Source organism: Trichechus manatus, unplaced genomic scaffold, assembly GCF_000243295.1.
Source record: "Trichechus manatus latirostris isolate Lorelei unplaced genomic scaffold, TriManLat1.0 scaffold00002, whole genome shotgun sequence".
Classification (NCBI taxonomy): Eukaryota; Metazoa; Chordata; class Mammalia; order Sirenia; family Trichechidae; genus Trichechus; species Trichechus manatus.
The window spans coordinates 3,654,493-3,668,992 of NW_004443938.1; the positions used below are offsets into that span (position 1 = coordinate 3,654,493).

Sequence of the window (14,500 nt, forward strand, 5' to 3'; positions counted from 1 at the left end):
GCCTGAACAGCGCACCGCCCTGAGATCTAAACGCCTGAACAGCGCAGCGCCGTAAGATCTAAATGTCTGAATAGCACATCGCCGTAAGACGCAGTGGTTAACAGCACCAGCCCTGGTGATGCCCCAGGACTCCACCAGCCAATGGTCTCAGGCTGCTGCCCGCACTGGGCTCTGCATCTGCAGCAATGGAGACAACACGACAGCCCTCCTTGGGATAAGAATAAAGAAGGTCCCGGCTCAGGGCCAGGCGCGTCCCGCTAGCATCATTATCCCCCCAGGTTACCCAGGGACCTTCACACATCATCTCACACAGCTGGTGCTGGGTGCCGTCGGGTCACTGCAGACTCACGGCCACCTCGCAGCCCTATTACAGAGCAGACCTGTCCCACAGGGTTCTCTAGGCTGTAATCTTCACAGCAGCAGACTGCCAGGTCTTTCTCCCACAGGGCTGCCGGGTGGGCTTTCGGTTAGCATAACCGTTCCACCACAGGGCTCGATTAACATACCTAGAATACTGTACATTTACAACGGAAAAATGGAAAACAACACTATTGCAATACCATCAGACAGAGAGCAGCACAGTCAGGGAGAAGCTGAGTGGTGTGGCCACAGAATGACCCGAAACACAAACCCCCAAGGAACAAGAGCCACCTCAGGCCTCAAAGGTCTGAAGGTCCACACGGAGCAGGGTCTACACCAGGCTGTGGCCAAGAAGGCCTGGCTGAGGTGCACGTGCACGTCACAGGCACAGGGACCGCAGCGGGGCAGGCCCCCCAGCCGGCCAGCCAGCGAGGACGCAGCAACTGCACGGGCGCCCAACCACCACGCGGGCAGTCAGCGAGTCCACGGCGCCGCACGGCAGGGACCGGAATCCAGCAGCTCAGGGGAGCATCTACTCTCTTGCCGACGCTGCAAATGGGGGAACACAGTAACATCACAAGGAAACGAACATGTACGAGGCACCTGTCCGGCCAAGCACTGCATCGGTAGGTACAGGTGTGTATCTACGTAAACTGTACGCACTCTTTAAACGAGGCAGACGTTATTAGTTCCCCTGGACAGACGAGGACACAGAGCCGGGGTTAGCTCACCACCTTCCCCGCGGGTTAGCCACATCGGCAGCTTGAGCTTCATCCGTCTCCTGCCCAGGCCCACGCTCCCCACCCAGACTGGGCGCTCTAGCAAAGGGTGCGGGCACTGCTCCGAGCCCTTAGCTCTCCATCATCCAACTCCCGCCCAGGCCCATGCTCCCCACCCAGGGCGCTCTCTAGCAGAGGGTGCAGGCACTGCTCTGAGCCACCCAGCCCGTGTGCTCCACGCACACGCCTGCACTGAGATGGCCTAGAGGACGAGGCGCAGCCTCCTGCCCGCCTCTGCCTGTGAGGCTGCGCTCCCTGCTGCTCCAAGCGCGCCAAGACTGGGGAGAACCCACTGCTGTGCCAGGACGCGCTTCACGTCCCCCAGAGAGGATGGTCGGCCTGGGCTGCGGAAGCGTGCCTGAGTGTATCTGTCACACCGGTCCGCTGTTTGGCACAGGACAGAACCCAGGGCCCTGAGCACCCACCAACGGCGTGCTGCCGTAACAACTGAACGCGGACCCCTCTCAGCACCTTTACACCAGCCGTCTGCCAGCAGGCTGTGCTCCGTGCACCTGGAGAAGTGACCCGCTACACCCGTGGCACATGGTACAAGCCTGGATACATAAACACCGTCCAAACATCCGCTGCATGAACGGCAGGAAGATGCTCGAGGCAGGCCGACCGCGTCACCTCACGTAAGATTTCACCAGAGCCATCAACAGGGGAAATCCACTTACCTAACCCAAGCGATCCAATCTTATCACCGACCAACTTCAGATCTGTCAACACTGCGTCTCCCCTCTTACCTGTGAATAGGAAAAACAGCAGCATTCAACTGACTTTTAGAACACAGATTTTCTAAAGCATGTCAAACTGTTTTTTTTAGTGTGAGGCTTCTTTATACGACAGAAACATAACCTAAAAACTAAGAAAAATCACAAACTAATAACTAACGGTTGCTTCACTTACGCAAACCAAAAACACCAAACCCGCTGCCATCAGTGTCGATTCCGACTCACAGGACCCAGCAGGACAGAGCAGAACCGCCCCACAGGGTTTCCAAGGCTGTAATTTTACAGAAGCAGATACTGCCATCTTTCTCCCGTAGAGCAGCTGGTGGGTTCCAAGTGCCGACCCTCTGGTTAGCAGCCGAGTGCTTAACTCCTATGCCACCAGGGCTCCTCTAACTTATGGATTACACCCCAATTTTTTAAATCATAAACAATACCCCTCTTTCTTGGAACACAACCATCAAAACACTTTCTGCCCAATGATAAGACATCATCTTCTACAAGAAGCCCCATTAGTATGAATGCATGGACTATAATTATTCCCATCAATTTTATCTTTCCTTTGAACTTCTAAATGCTGCTTCAACTTAATCGTATTTCATCTGTCAAACTGATGTCAGTGGTTTCATTTCTCTAGTCCCTCAATGTCAGCGTCCTCTCTAAATCACTGTTCCCTACAGTGTTAACGTGACCTCAGACCTGAGCACCCTGGATTCCTTCATGGGAGGTGGCAATAACCACGAGAAAGGAAAAGCGGAGAAAACGGAAGGGACGGTACTCCTGTCTACACGGCTGTGGGGAAGGTCTCAGGCAGGAGCAGCCCCGTCATCACCACGGTGTCCCAGACATCCAGAGAGGTACCACGCGCCCGGGAACGGTGAGGAAGCACTACCAAGTCATGCCCAATGACACTCAACATTTCAAGTACAGATTTACTTTTTTAGGAAACTTTCTCAAAAGAGACACTTTTATGTGCCAAACACCGTGCCCATTAAATCCTATATTTACTACTACATAGTAGGCAAAGTTCATCTGCATATCTACAGAAGTATGCTTAAGGCTATGCTCTTTAATTCTGCGCACGGGAGGGAGCCAGAAGGTCAGCTGTACAGCAGCTTGGCTGTTCTATTTTCTAGACAGCAATCCCTATCTCTGCTACATGTAGAAAGATATGTCAGACCCAAATTCCTGAAAGCAGAATAAATATTAACATTCCCATGATGATTACTGGCATCACAGAATCTATGAAGCAAATTTTAAAAAATTAATCGAGCATTTAAGCTACTAACATCAATCTCAATGTCCAACAGATGAGAAACGGTTTGAAAACTGTATCTACAGAAAATACAAGGCAACTAAAAAAGTCTATTACCTAAAAATTTTAATGGCATAGAAGATATAATACAAAACGATACAGACAATATGATTGTTGTGTTTAAAAAGAAACTGTGCAAATATAACAAAATATTCACAGGAAATATTTCTGTGTGATAAAATTACAGGCTATTTTTACATGTATTTTTCTGAAAAAATAAACCACAATCATACGCTATTGAACTAAAGAAAGAACCGCCATCAGCATCCAAGCGCACACCTTCAGTGGACAGATCTCAGGGGCTGCCAGGGCACTTACTTTCCGAGTCTTTCAGTGACGGGGCTCCCGCAAGGGAGCTGAGCCCGCTCTTCAAGGGTGGGGCATCAGACAGCGATGCCAGGCTTCCCCCCTGCTTGCTGGGTTCACTTCTCCTAACAGAAAAAAATACGCAGTTAATGCTCTGTAACTTTCAGTGTACAACTCTTGTACTTCTTTTGCCAAGTTCATTTCTAAGAGTGATAGTTCTTTGATGTATTGTGAATGAAAACTGTTTTCTTGATTTCATTTTTGGATTCTTCACCGTTAGTATACAGAAACGCAATTTTTACATAGTAATCTTGTATCCTGAAACCTTGTTGTACTAATTTATTAATCCCAGCGGATTTTTTTTCTTTTTTTTGGCATTCCTTAGGATTTTCTACATTCAGGATCATGTCCTCTGCGAATAAAGTCAGTTTTGTTCTTCCTTTGCTATCTAGGATAGACTGCCTTATTGTAACTGTACTGGCTAGAACCTTCATACACCAGCGAAGTCGTGAGGACATTCTTGTCTTGTTCCTGAGCCAGGGGGCTGGGGGAGTCAGTCCTTTACCAATAATTCTGATGTTAGTGATGGGTTTTTAGTTGAGGCCCTGTCTTAGCCATCTAGTGCTGCCAAAACAGAAATACCACAAGTGGATGGTTTTAACGAGGAGAAGTTTATTTCCTCACAGTCAAAGTAAGCTAAAAGTCCAAATTCAGGGCGTCAGCTCCAGGGGAAGGCTTTTTCTCTCTGTCGGCCTTCTCATCAGTATTCACCCAGACTAGGAGCTTCTCTGCACAGGGACCCCGGTCCAAAGGATGCGCTCTGCTCCCGGCACTGCTTTCTTGATGGTATGAGGTCCCCCTGTCTCTCTGCTCACTTCTGTCTTTTATATCTCAAGAGATTGCCTCAGGACACAGTCCAGTCTTGTAGATCAGGTCCTGCCTTACTAACACAACTGCCACCCATCCTCCCTCATTAACATCACAGAGGCAGGTTTACAACGTACAGGAAAATCACACAGTACCAGGAATCATGGCCTAGCCAAACTGATACACACATTTTTGGGGGGACATAATTCAAACCATGACAGACCCTTTAGCAAGTTCAGAAAGTTCCTATCTATCCCTAGCTAAAATTTTATCATGAATGGGTGTTGGATTTTAACAGATGCTATTTCTGTGTCAATTAAGATAATCATGTGATTTTTGTCCTTTATCGTATTAATATGGTACATTACATTAATTAATTTTTGGATGTTAAAGAAATCTTACACTCCTGGGATAAATTCCACTCGGTCGTGGTGTATAATCTTCTCGTATGTTGGTGGTTTACTAATATTTACCGAGGGTATTGCATCTATAGTAATGAGGGATACTGCCGTATAGTTTTCCTGTGACGTCTCTGAACTCACAGAAGGAGTTGGGAAGTTTTCCTTCTTCTATTTTCTGGACGAGTATTTGGGGAAGTTTGTATTTCTTCTTTATATATTTGGTAAAATTCGCCAGGGCTTGAGCTTTCCTTTGTGGGAAGATTTTAATTACTAATTACTTTACTTGTAATAGGTTTATTCAGATCTTCTCTCCCTGAGTCAGTTTTGGTAGCCTGTCTTATGTATAAACTGGTGACTCCGTAATTTCTATCTCAAGCCCATATCGTTCCTTTAATCCCCAAACTCATAGATTGAATAGCCTTCTTGACACTTCCACTAAGAACCTTCTCCCACCTAGCATGTCTAAAAGGCAATTCTGGAGGTGAATTCTAAGACTGTCACATGGCCCACCTGTGCAACCCAATCCAGCGCTTTCCAGTCTTTACCTCAGTAAAACGGTTTTCCAACCTTCTAGCTAGTCAGGCTATAAACCCTGGAGTTCTCCTTCATACTACTTCTTTCTCTAATACTTGTCAGCAAATCCTTTCGGATCTCACCTCAAAATACACCCAGAAACCACCTGTTTCTCACCACTTCCACCATCTTACCTCGCTGATTACTGCACAGCCTCCACCTGCACTTCTGCCCGCAGCAGCCAGGGAAGCCTCTCACAAGGTAGGCTGGGTCAGGTCACTCCTCTGTTCACAACCTCCCTCCTTCCTCTGCTCGTCCAGCTCTCTCAACTCACCTCCTACAGCTCCCCCTCGGGCTCTCTCCTCGAACTACACTGTCTTCCCTGCTGCTCTGCACCTGCCAGACACCTTTGTGTTTGCTGTTTCCTCTGCCTAGAGCTCTCTAAGCCCAGATGTCTGCACGGCGCACTCTCTCACCTCCGTTAGCTCTTTGCTCAAATGACACCCACCAGGTGAGGCCTCTACCAGGTGAGACCCATCCAGGTGAGGCTCCCCCGCTCCACGTAAGGCCCTCCTCCAGGTGAGGACTTCTCTGACACCACGTAAAACTGCACATGGATCACACACTCCCACTCTCTCCCTATACTGTTTTGTTCTCCATACACTTACTGAGATCAACTGGACATGCTGTACTTTAATTATTCATTGTCTAATTCCACCCACCTGAAATGGGTGAACGTCGACCAATTCTTTTTGGTACGGTGACTGTTTATTCCTTACACGTTCTTTTGATACTTCCTGCATCATTCAGTACTCTGCCCACGTTGCTGTTAGGTCCCGTCAAGTTGGCTCCAACTCACAGCAACCCCGCACACAACAGAACCAAACACTGCACTGTCCTGCGCCATCCTCACAGTCGTTGCTGTGCTTGAGCCCATTGTTGCAGCCACTGTGTCAATCCATCTCCTTGAGGGTCTTCCTCTTTATCACTGACCCTCTACCAAGCATTTTGCCTATAGAATCCTTCAGTATTGCAACTCGAGGCTTGAATTTTTTCTTCAGTTCTTTCATTGTGAGGAATGCCGAGCAAGTTCTTCCCTTTTGGTTTTCTACCTCCAGCTTTTGGCACGTGTCATTATACTTTGTCTCCTGGAGCTGCCCTTTGAAATCTTCTGTCCAGCTCTTTCACCGCATCATCTCCTCCGTCCACCTGAGCTACTCTACCTTCAACAGCAAGTTTCAGTCTGTATGCTGAGAAAATAATTCGAGTAGCTGGACTCGATGAAGAAGAACAGGGCATGAGGATTGGAGGAAGACTAATGAACCACCCGCGATATGCAGATGACACAACCTTGCTTGCTGAAAGTGAAGAGGATTTGAAGCACTTACTGATGAAGATCAAAGACCACAGCCGTTAGCAGGGATTATACCTCAACAAGAAAAAAAACGAAAATCCTCACAACTGGACCAATAAGCAACATCATGATAAATGGAGAGAAGATTGAAGTTATCAAGAATTTCATTTTACCTGGATCCACAATCAACACCCATGGAAGCGGCAGTCAAGAAATCAAAAGATGCATTGCACTGGGCAAATCTGCTGCAAAAGACCTCTTTAAAGTGTTGAAAAGCAAAGATGTAGCCTTCAAGACTAAGGTGCGCCTGACCCAAGCCATGGTATTCTCAATTGCATCATATGCATGCAAAAGCTGGACAATGAATAAGGAAGACTGAAGAAGAACTGACACCTTTGAATTGTGGTGTTGGTGAAGACTTTTGAATATACCATGGACTGCCAAAAGAACGAACAAATCTGTCTTGGAAGAAGTACAGCCAGAATGCTCCTTAGAAGCGAGGATAGCGAGACTTCCTCTCGCTTACTTTAGACATGTTATCAGAAGGGATCAGTTCCTGGAGAAGGACATCATGCTTTGTAAAGCAGAGGGTCAGCGAAAAAGAGGAAAACCCTTGACAAGATGGACTGACATAGTAGCTGCAACAGTGGGCTCAATCATAGCAATGATTGTGAGGATGGCACAAGACTGGGCAGTGCTTCGTTCTGTTGTACACGGGGTGGGAACCAACTCGACGGCACCTAACAACAACACCAATTCCATCCACAAGAATGCCAACTCCCTGAGAGCAAGACATAGTAACTGGTATGCTATTAATGCACAATTTTCTAGAGACGCAAAACCAGTAAAGGGTATAAATACATACACAGAAAGATTTATATCAAGAAAATGGCTCACACGGTTGTAGAGGCTGGAATGTCCCAAGTCCGTGGGTCAGGATAGAGGCTTCTCCCGATTCATGTAGCCACAGGGGTTGGCGAACCCAAGATCGGCAGGTCAGAGAGCAGACCTGTTGCTCACAGGCTGCAAAGATCAATGAATCCCAAGATTGGCAGGCAAGACCGGAGGTACGCTGCTAATTCAAGTCCCAAGAACTGGAGGTCAGAGGAATACGAGCCAGCTGCAGGATCCAGAATGAGTAAAAGCCTACGAGCCTTGACAGAATGTCCACTTATATTCAACGCAGGCCGCATGCCCAAGGAAACTCCCTTTCAACTGACTGCCTACTCACAGCAGATCCCATCATGGAGGTGATCACACATCATATGACTATCAAACCACTAAGAATCATGGCCCGGCTAAGTTGACACACCACCTTAACCATCACAGATAGGCATTCAATACCTACTTAGGCAGAGAGCTGCCATGAGTCAACTCTGACTCACAGTGACCTTACGTACACCAGAATGAAATGCTGCCCTGGAATCATCCTTACGACTGTCAGCATATTTGAGTTCACTACTGCAGCTGTTGTGCCAACCCATTTCACCAAGGTCTCCCTCATTCTTGCTGGTGCTCTACTTCATCAAACAATTGATCCTTCCTGATGACGTGTTCGAGACAAGTCAGTCGGACAATGTTCTGTTGTGATCCATAGGGTTTTCCTGGGCTAATTTTTGGAGATGGATTCACAAGCCTTTCTTCCTAATCTTAGTCTGGAAGCTCTGCTGAAACCTGTCCACCATGGGTGACCCAGTTCGTATTTGAAATACTAGTGGCATAACTTCCACATCACAGCAACATGCAAGCCACCACAAAACAACAAACTGATAGACAGATAGTGACAATATATACTTATTTACTGAAATAATTAAGTCTCTCTTTTTTTTTTTAACCTGGAATTATCTTACGACATAAAAGGCTTTCATGACAAAAATCAAATCTATGGACTTAATACTTTTAAATATAAAGTGAAAACACTTAGAAAATATATTTTTAACTTCTAAGTAGTACGATAATTCAAAAACACAGTTCACTCACCAACCGTAAGTTTTTTCTGGTTTAGGAATAGGATCATCAAAGAAAGAGTCTCCTTCCATATCATCTTCATCTGGACAAATACCAGCTTTGTCTTTGACGTCTAAAGATTTGTTACTTAAGAAAGACCCAATTTTTGTTTCCTGGGCCGGTAAGTGGCGACTGCTTTTGCTCTTTGGTTCTGACAAGGAGATACTTGTGTCACTCTGACTTGTCTCGCTGGACTTCTAGAAAAAGAGACAGGGAAAGGGTGGACTCACACGCTGCACCCCAGTGAAATACAACTTTGATATCTTAAAGAATAAAAAATAATCTGCACACACAAACCCTTGTGTGTGTGACTAATGTCTATGTTGTCTCAGAACAACATACTCTGCAAAGTGGGCCATGATCGATCAGCTCGTTCTTGCGCTTCATAGCATGGGTAATTACTGAAGGGGAAAAACGTCCAAGGAATACGTTGACGCCATTCCTTTTCTCCCTCCCTAAGTGGAAATATCTTTACTATCCCTAACTGTCCCGTTTCCTCTTACATGTATGTCACTGCTTCATAAATTAGTGTTTTCAACTTGCAAATCGGAGAGGACATTACTACTAAAGAGGAAGAGGAAAATTATTTCAGATAAATGAACCAAGTGTTAAAACCAACTATTCTTAAGTGAAAATAACAATTTTCCATCCAATGCCGAATACAATGTGCATCAGATGAAAGATGCTGGCTTCAACTACTCATGTTTCCAACGTAAAGATTTTCTAGTTAAAATAATTACCTTAATTCAGACTCTCAGAGTAACTCCCTAACCCCCACCTCACTTAAATGTCCACACACGTTTATTTCTATGTCTTACACCAACTTAAAAAATCCTCAAGTATTCTTACCCATGTTCTCCTGATGAGGTGATGCTAGCACAAAGCATCAGGCTGTATTTCCCTGTTCTCAGTTACGTCTGCATCTTTACAGCCTGATCTGGCTCCATCCTTAGCCAGACTGCTTTTTGCCCTTGGACACGTCTATGTCAACAACAACAAATGACAGCACTAACAAACGCAGCTACCATTTGGTGAACGTATTCAAAAATGCTGCAAGTGTGTTATCTCACTTACTCCCCTAAACAGCCTTACAGTGTGGGGTTAGGCATTACTGTCTCTGAAGATTTGAAAAACGAGACACAGAGAGTCGAGTCACTTGCCAGCATCACCAGCTAGTCAAGTGGTAGGGGCAGTATCAGAGTAAGTCTGATTCCAGAGCTCAGCTCTTAAAATTGATGTCATACGATGGCAATTACCTAAGAATCAGACTTAGATACTGAAGAGAACAGTCTTGTCTAAAATCCATGTGATGTACTAGAAAAGCACTCAACTTAAACAAGGAATCTGGAATTTAGTCTATACTTTACCTCCAACTACATGATCTAGCTTTAATTTTCCTAGGCATGAGTTTCCACAAGAATCTAACTCCATTACTATTTTCCAAATAAAATGATAACCTGGTTAAGGAAGAAAGGACAGGTGGCTGGGGAAGAGATAAAAATAACCACTAAAGTAGGGTGGTAAAAACGTGGGTTAAAAATTATTACACAAGACGCTCTCTGAGGTTTATTTCACATTTAATAGAGGCAGACAGAATGTATAATGTATGTGTGAAGACAGACATTTTCATTTTTCACACCAGTTAGACAGTATCAATAAATGACTAATTAGCTGGCAGCAAGCAAGATAAACACTAAAAATTTTAGGGCTTTGTGACTCAGCAGCACCTAACAACCACACAGAACTACACACTCCAGGTGTCATTAGTAAGATCAGAGAATGACTGCAAAAAGAGCTACCTGCAAAAATACATATGAAGTTATCATCCTTTTAGAAGCATATGATATCAGCAAAGAAACTAAATTTTTTTTAAATTTCCTAACAACTTTCTTAAAGTTTTCCTGCTATTATCAAATACAAAGACGTACCTACCATCCACTTACGTATTTTAGATTCATGTCAATTGTAATTTCTGAGTTATAAAAGTTATAATAACCTGTTGCCGTCCAGTCGATTCTGACTCATAGTGACCCTACAGGACAGAGGAGAACTGCCCCATAGGGTTTCCAAGGAGTGGCCGGTCGATTCGAACTGCTGACCTTTTGGTTGGCAGCTGTAGATCGCCGTAGCTCTCAACCGCTGTGCCACGAGGGCTCCAATGTTATAATTGATTTGTATCTTTTCAAAGGCACATGCATTTAGAAATCAGTATTTTGAAGTCTTGGGATACGTAAACATAGTTTAGAGTTACAGATGCTGGGATAACGATAGAGTCTTTCCTTCAAAGCACTCCTCAGAGAGTTCAGGAGGACAATCGGCAGACACAAACTGAGACATCAACGCAGAGCAGCGTTACCAGAAACAACAAATGACTCGGATGATAAACCCTTTTCCCATGAATGCACACTCCCCACGTAACTGAAGTCCACCTGATGAACCACCTACAGTTAGTAACCATTTCTGGACTAGTTTTAGCTACGTTCCTGCTGTGGGCAGATTTAGGAAGACAAGTCTCACGTAGAAGCACATTTCTCTGTTCAACACAACAAACATAGTTTTTTAAATAATAGAATTATTTTCTCCTGAAAATAAAGTTCTACTTACCTACATCATCAAATTAAATTTTCAAAATACTCAATTTCCTTTGGAATTGCTCTCAAAATCAATTTCTACATCACATGGGAATGTTTCATCACTGTGTAACTACAGCTCATTTTGGACTGAAAAGAGCATTATCCAATGGGGTTCATTAATCAATTCACTAAACTTAATTTCAAATAACTTTCACTGTTTAAAAAAATCCACATTAAGAGGAGCAAGTGTTGTTATCACAACATTTCACAGAGATAAAACAAAAGTAGTGCAGGTTTTTACAACAATTTCAATGGAGGAAAACCAAATTTTTTAAGCAATAATGAAAAAACTCACAATGTATAAACTCTGGAATCTCTGTTATAAAATCTTTACCATGGCTTACAACAAGTCTTTATGTTGCATAGATAATCTTCAATTACTTGGATTTGCTACTACCTGGATTTGGGTGAATCAGAGTTAACAATTCAGGATGAAGTTAAATAACTAAGGTTAAATATCGTTTAAAACCAAGAAGTGTTACTAAAAAAAAAAAAACTTCTCAAGATAATGTCTTAGAATTCATTCTCTGGATGACCTTAGCGATATTTCTAATAAATATATAAAACTTATAATGAAGTTTAGTCTTTTCATAAAGGCGAGGGACCCTACACTACCCTACAGCAGCCATTAAATTCCCCTGGATGGCCTACAAGACTAATAATCTTTATGGTAAATTACAGTAAATTTCTAGATTTGAAAAATTAGAATCATAAAGAGATAAACTTCTCAGTAAAATAACTAGGTAATTTTCCAGTAGCCAAACAATGAATTATCAGGAGAATGTCTTAAAAACATGGAAAAAAGAATGTTTTTCCAAAGTAAAGGCTTCACCTGCACTATTCATAATAAGACAAACATCAAAGCCAAAGAATTATCCCAGTTCTGCAAAATTACTCAAAAACTTTACGTAATGTTTAATTCTCTTCCCCACCCCATTTCAACTGCCCATCCTCCACCCTGCCAAGGGCAGTTTCTGATGCCTGAGTTATTAATGCATGACTTACAGAAGCAATTTTACTACAGCTTTAACAGGCATGCAGATTTAGAAAGTTGAATTCAGTCACCTACGAGGTAATCTTGTGGAATTCTAGGACTACAAAATAAAGACTTAACCCCGCTTTCCGAACACTCAGTTTCTCTGGTGGAAGTCTATCCCCACTCCCTGTGAACCATATGTAACTTCTACAGACGTACGACAGAACCATAGGCTTCTGGCCTTGTGGTGAGAGCGGAAGATGACCACCCGGCAGCCATTCCGCTCCCTGTGTCCCCCGAGACCAGCTCAGCCCACTCAGTCAGGCTCACAGGGTTGGGCTGACAAGCAGCGCGAACATTTCAAGTCTAGAATTTGAAGTGGCTAGGATCACTGAAGCGAAATGATGGGACTTCGTCTCACGTACTTTGGACATGTTATCAGGAGGGACCAGGGCCTGGAGAAGGACATCATGCTTGGTAAAGTAAAGGGTCAGCGAAAGAGAGGAAGACCCTCAAGGAGATGGACTGACACAGCTGCTACAATGGGCTCAAACGTAACAACGATTGTGAGGATGGCACGGGACTGGGCAGTGTTTCCTTCTGTTGTACGCAGGGTCGCTATGAGTCGGAACCGACTCAATGGTACCTGACAACAACAGGGTCACAGGCAATGGAAAAGTGCTATTTGATGGGACTGTTCATTCACTCACGATAGGGGTGTGTGTGTGTGTGCGCGCGTATGTGTGCGCGTGTGTGTGTGTGGGCGTGTGGGGGGTGTGGGTGTGTGGGGGGGGCGTGTCAAGGGGATGATAAGGCTTGGTTTATTCGGAAAGCCCTGAGGAGACAGCAAAAGACACAGAAACACCACCCTCCCCCACAGAAACCACAGACCCAGTACGGTCCCCCTCACCGGCCTAAATCAACATGAAGCTGGTCTTATCCTAGAATTTTGAAAATAAGAAATAATAAATTAAGAAGAGTCTTACCTTTAAAATTTGAAAACAGAAAGTACCTCAACACACATTAATTTTAAAACATCTGAAAACTGATTATAAAAAGGATCTTCCACATTACATTTAATGTAATACATGAACTTTATTCTAAATAGTTTAAAAAAAAAAGAACATCTAATGAGCATCTAATACCTTGCTGTTTTTCTAACTGAATGGTGAAGACCTAAGTTGGTGGATCCTAGCAAATATGTGCTGCATTATTTTGATGTGTATTTTTTTTTTTCCCAGTCAACTAGGACAACGTTCAGTACAACAACATGGTTTAAAATGAAATAAATTCTTACAGATGATACTTTGGAAGTCAGAAAGTATTAACGGGCATTTCAAAATTGCTAACTCACCAAAGAAATGCCCTCCTAATTAATATTTATCCACGTGTATTCCAATGCTTCTATCCATCCTATTTTGTCTCTCAATAACATCATAAAAAAATAGGAAACAAATTTAATTTCTATCTAGCTTTGCCCATTTTATGAGTTAAAAAACCTTAACTATGCGTTTCAACACGTCAGTCTTTCTATATAAAGTATGAATGACTTTTCAGTCTATTTTAATATGAGCAGAGCGTCTCTGACTGAGCCCTGGCCACTGTTCCTTCCCGCAGCCCTCCGTGCTGGGCGCTCCAGGCTGCCGTGGTGAGCAGGGACCCTGGGCTGGCCTGCTGTGCCGCTTCAGGGACAGAAGGGCAGGGCTGCACGGGCGGTCGTGCAGGCTGTGTGCTGCACAGCTCGTGAGCACCATCCACGCGGGTGGCCATGGAGCCTTGCCTCGTGGCACCTGAACCGCCAGACGCAGCGGCGCTAACAGATGCCCAGGATGCTGGGAGCCCCCTGCCAGCACACGGCAAAGCAAAAGGCAGCAGGGCGAGAGCTCAGGCCCATCTGTAGGCAGGAGAAAGGCAGTCCCGGGGACTGCACAGATTCCTTACTAAGGCTATCAGAAACAGGATCCAGAAGTAAGAGGGACAAAGCTTCAAAGTGACAGAGGAAGTATCCTGGGCTCAGGAACACAACAGTAAGATAGAAGAGGCCCAAGCCATTGCCCCAAACTCCAGGCCATGCGCCAGTGTGGACCCTCCAACCACTCAGGGGAGGGAGGGAGGCCAGAGCAAGGCGCAGTGAGTGGGAGGGTGGGAGGGGGGTGCAGTGGGACGGTGGGAGGGAGGGAGGTGCAGTGAGTGGGAGGTACAGTGGGAGGGAGGGAGGTGCAGTGGGAGGAAGGAGGGAGGCAGGGAGGTGCAGTGGG

General features: G+C 44.8%; 1 protein-coding gene across 3 annotated transcripts in view; it reads right to left on the reverse strand.

Annotated features, from left to right (window-relative positions):
* Window positions 1-14,500, reverse strand: part of CEP43 (centrosomal protein 43) — a 54,698-nt gene that overhangs the window by 16,242 nt on the left and 23,956 nt on the right. For all 3 annotated transcript variants that reach the window (XM_004368780.2, XM_023728518.1, XM_004368779.2), the window contains 3 exons: window positions 8,607-8,830; window positions 3,504-3,616; window positions 1,817-1,885 (listed from right to left, as the gene is read on the reverse strand). In XM_004368780.2, coding sequence (XP_004368837.1) covers window positions 1,817-1,885; window positions 3,504-3,616; window positions 8,607-8,830 — 406 coding nt within the window. The remainder of the gene's footprint in view (window positions 1-1,816; window positions 1,886-3,503; window positions 3,617-8,606; window positions 8,831-14,500) is intronic.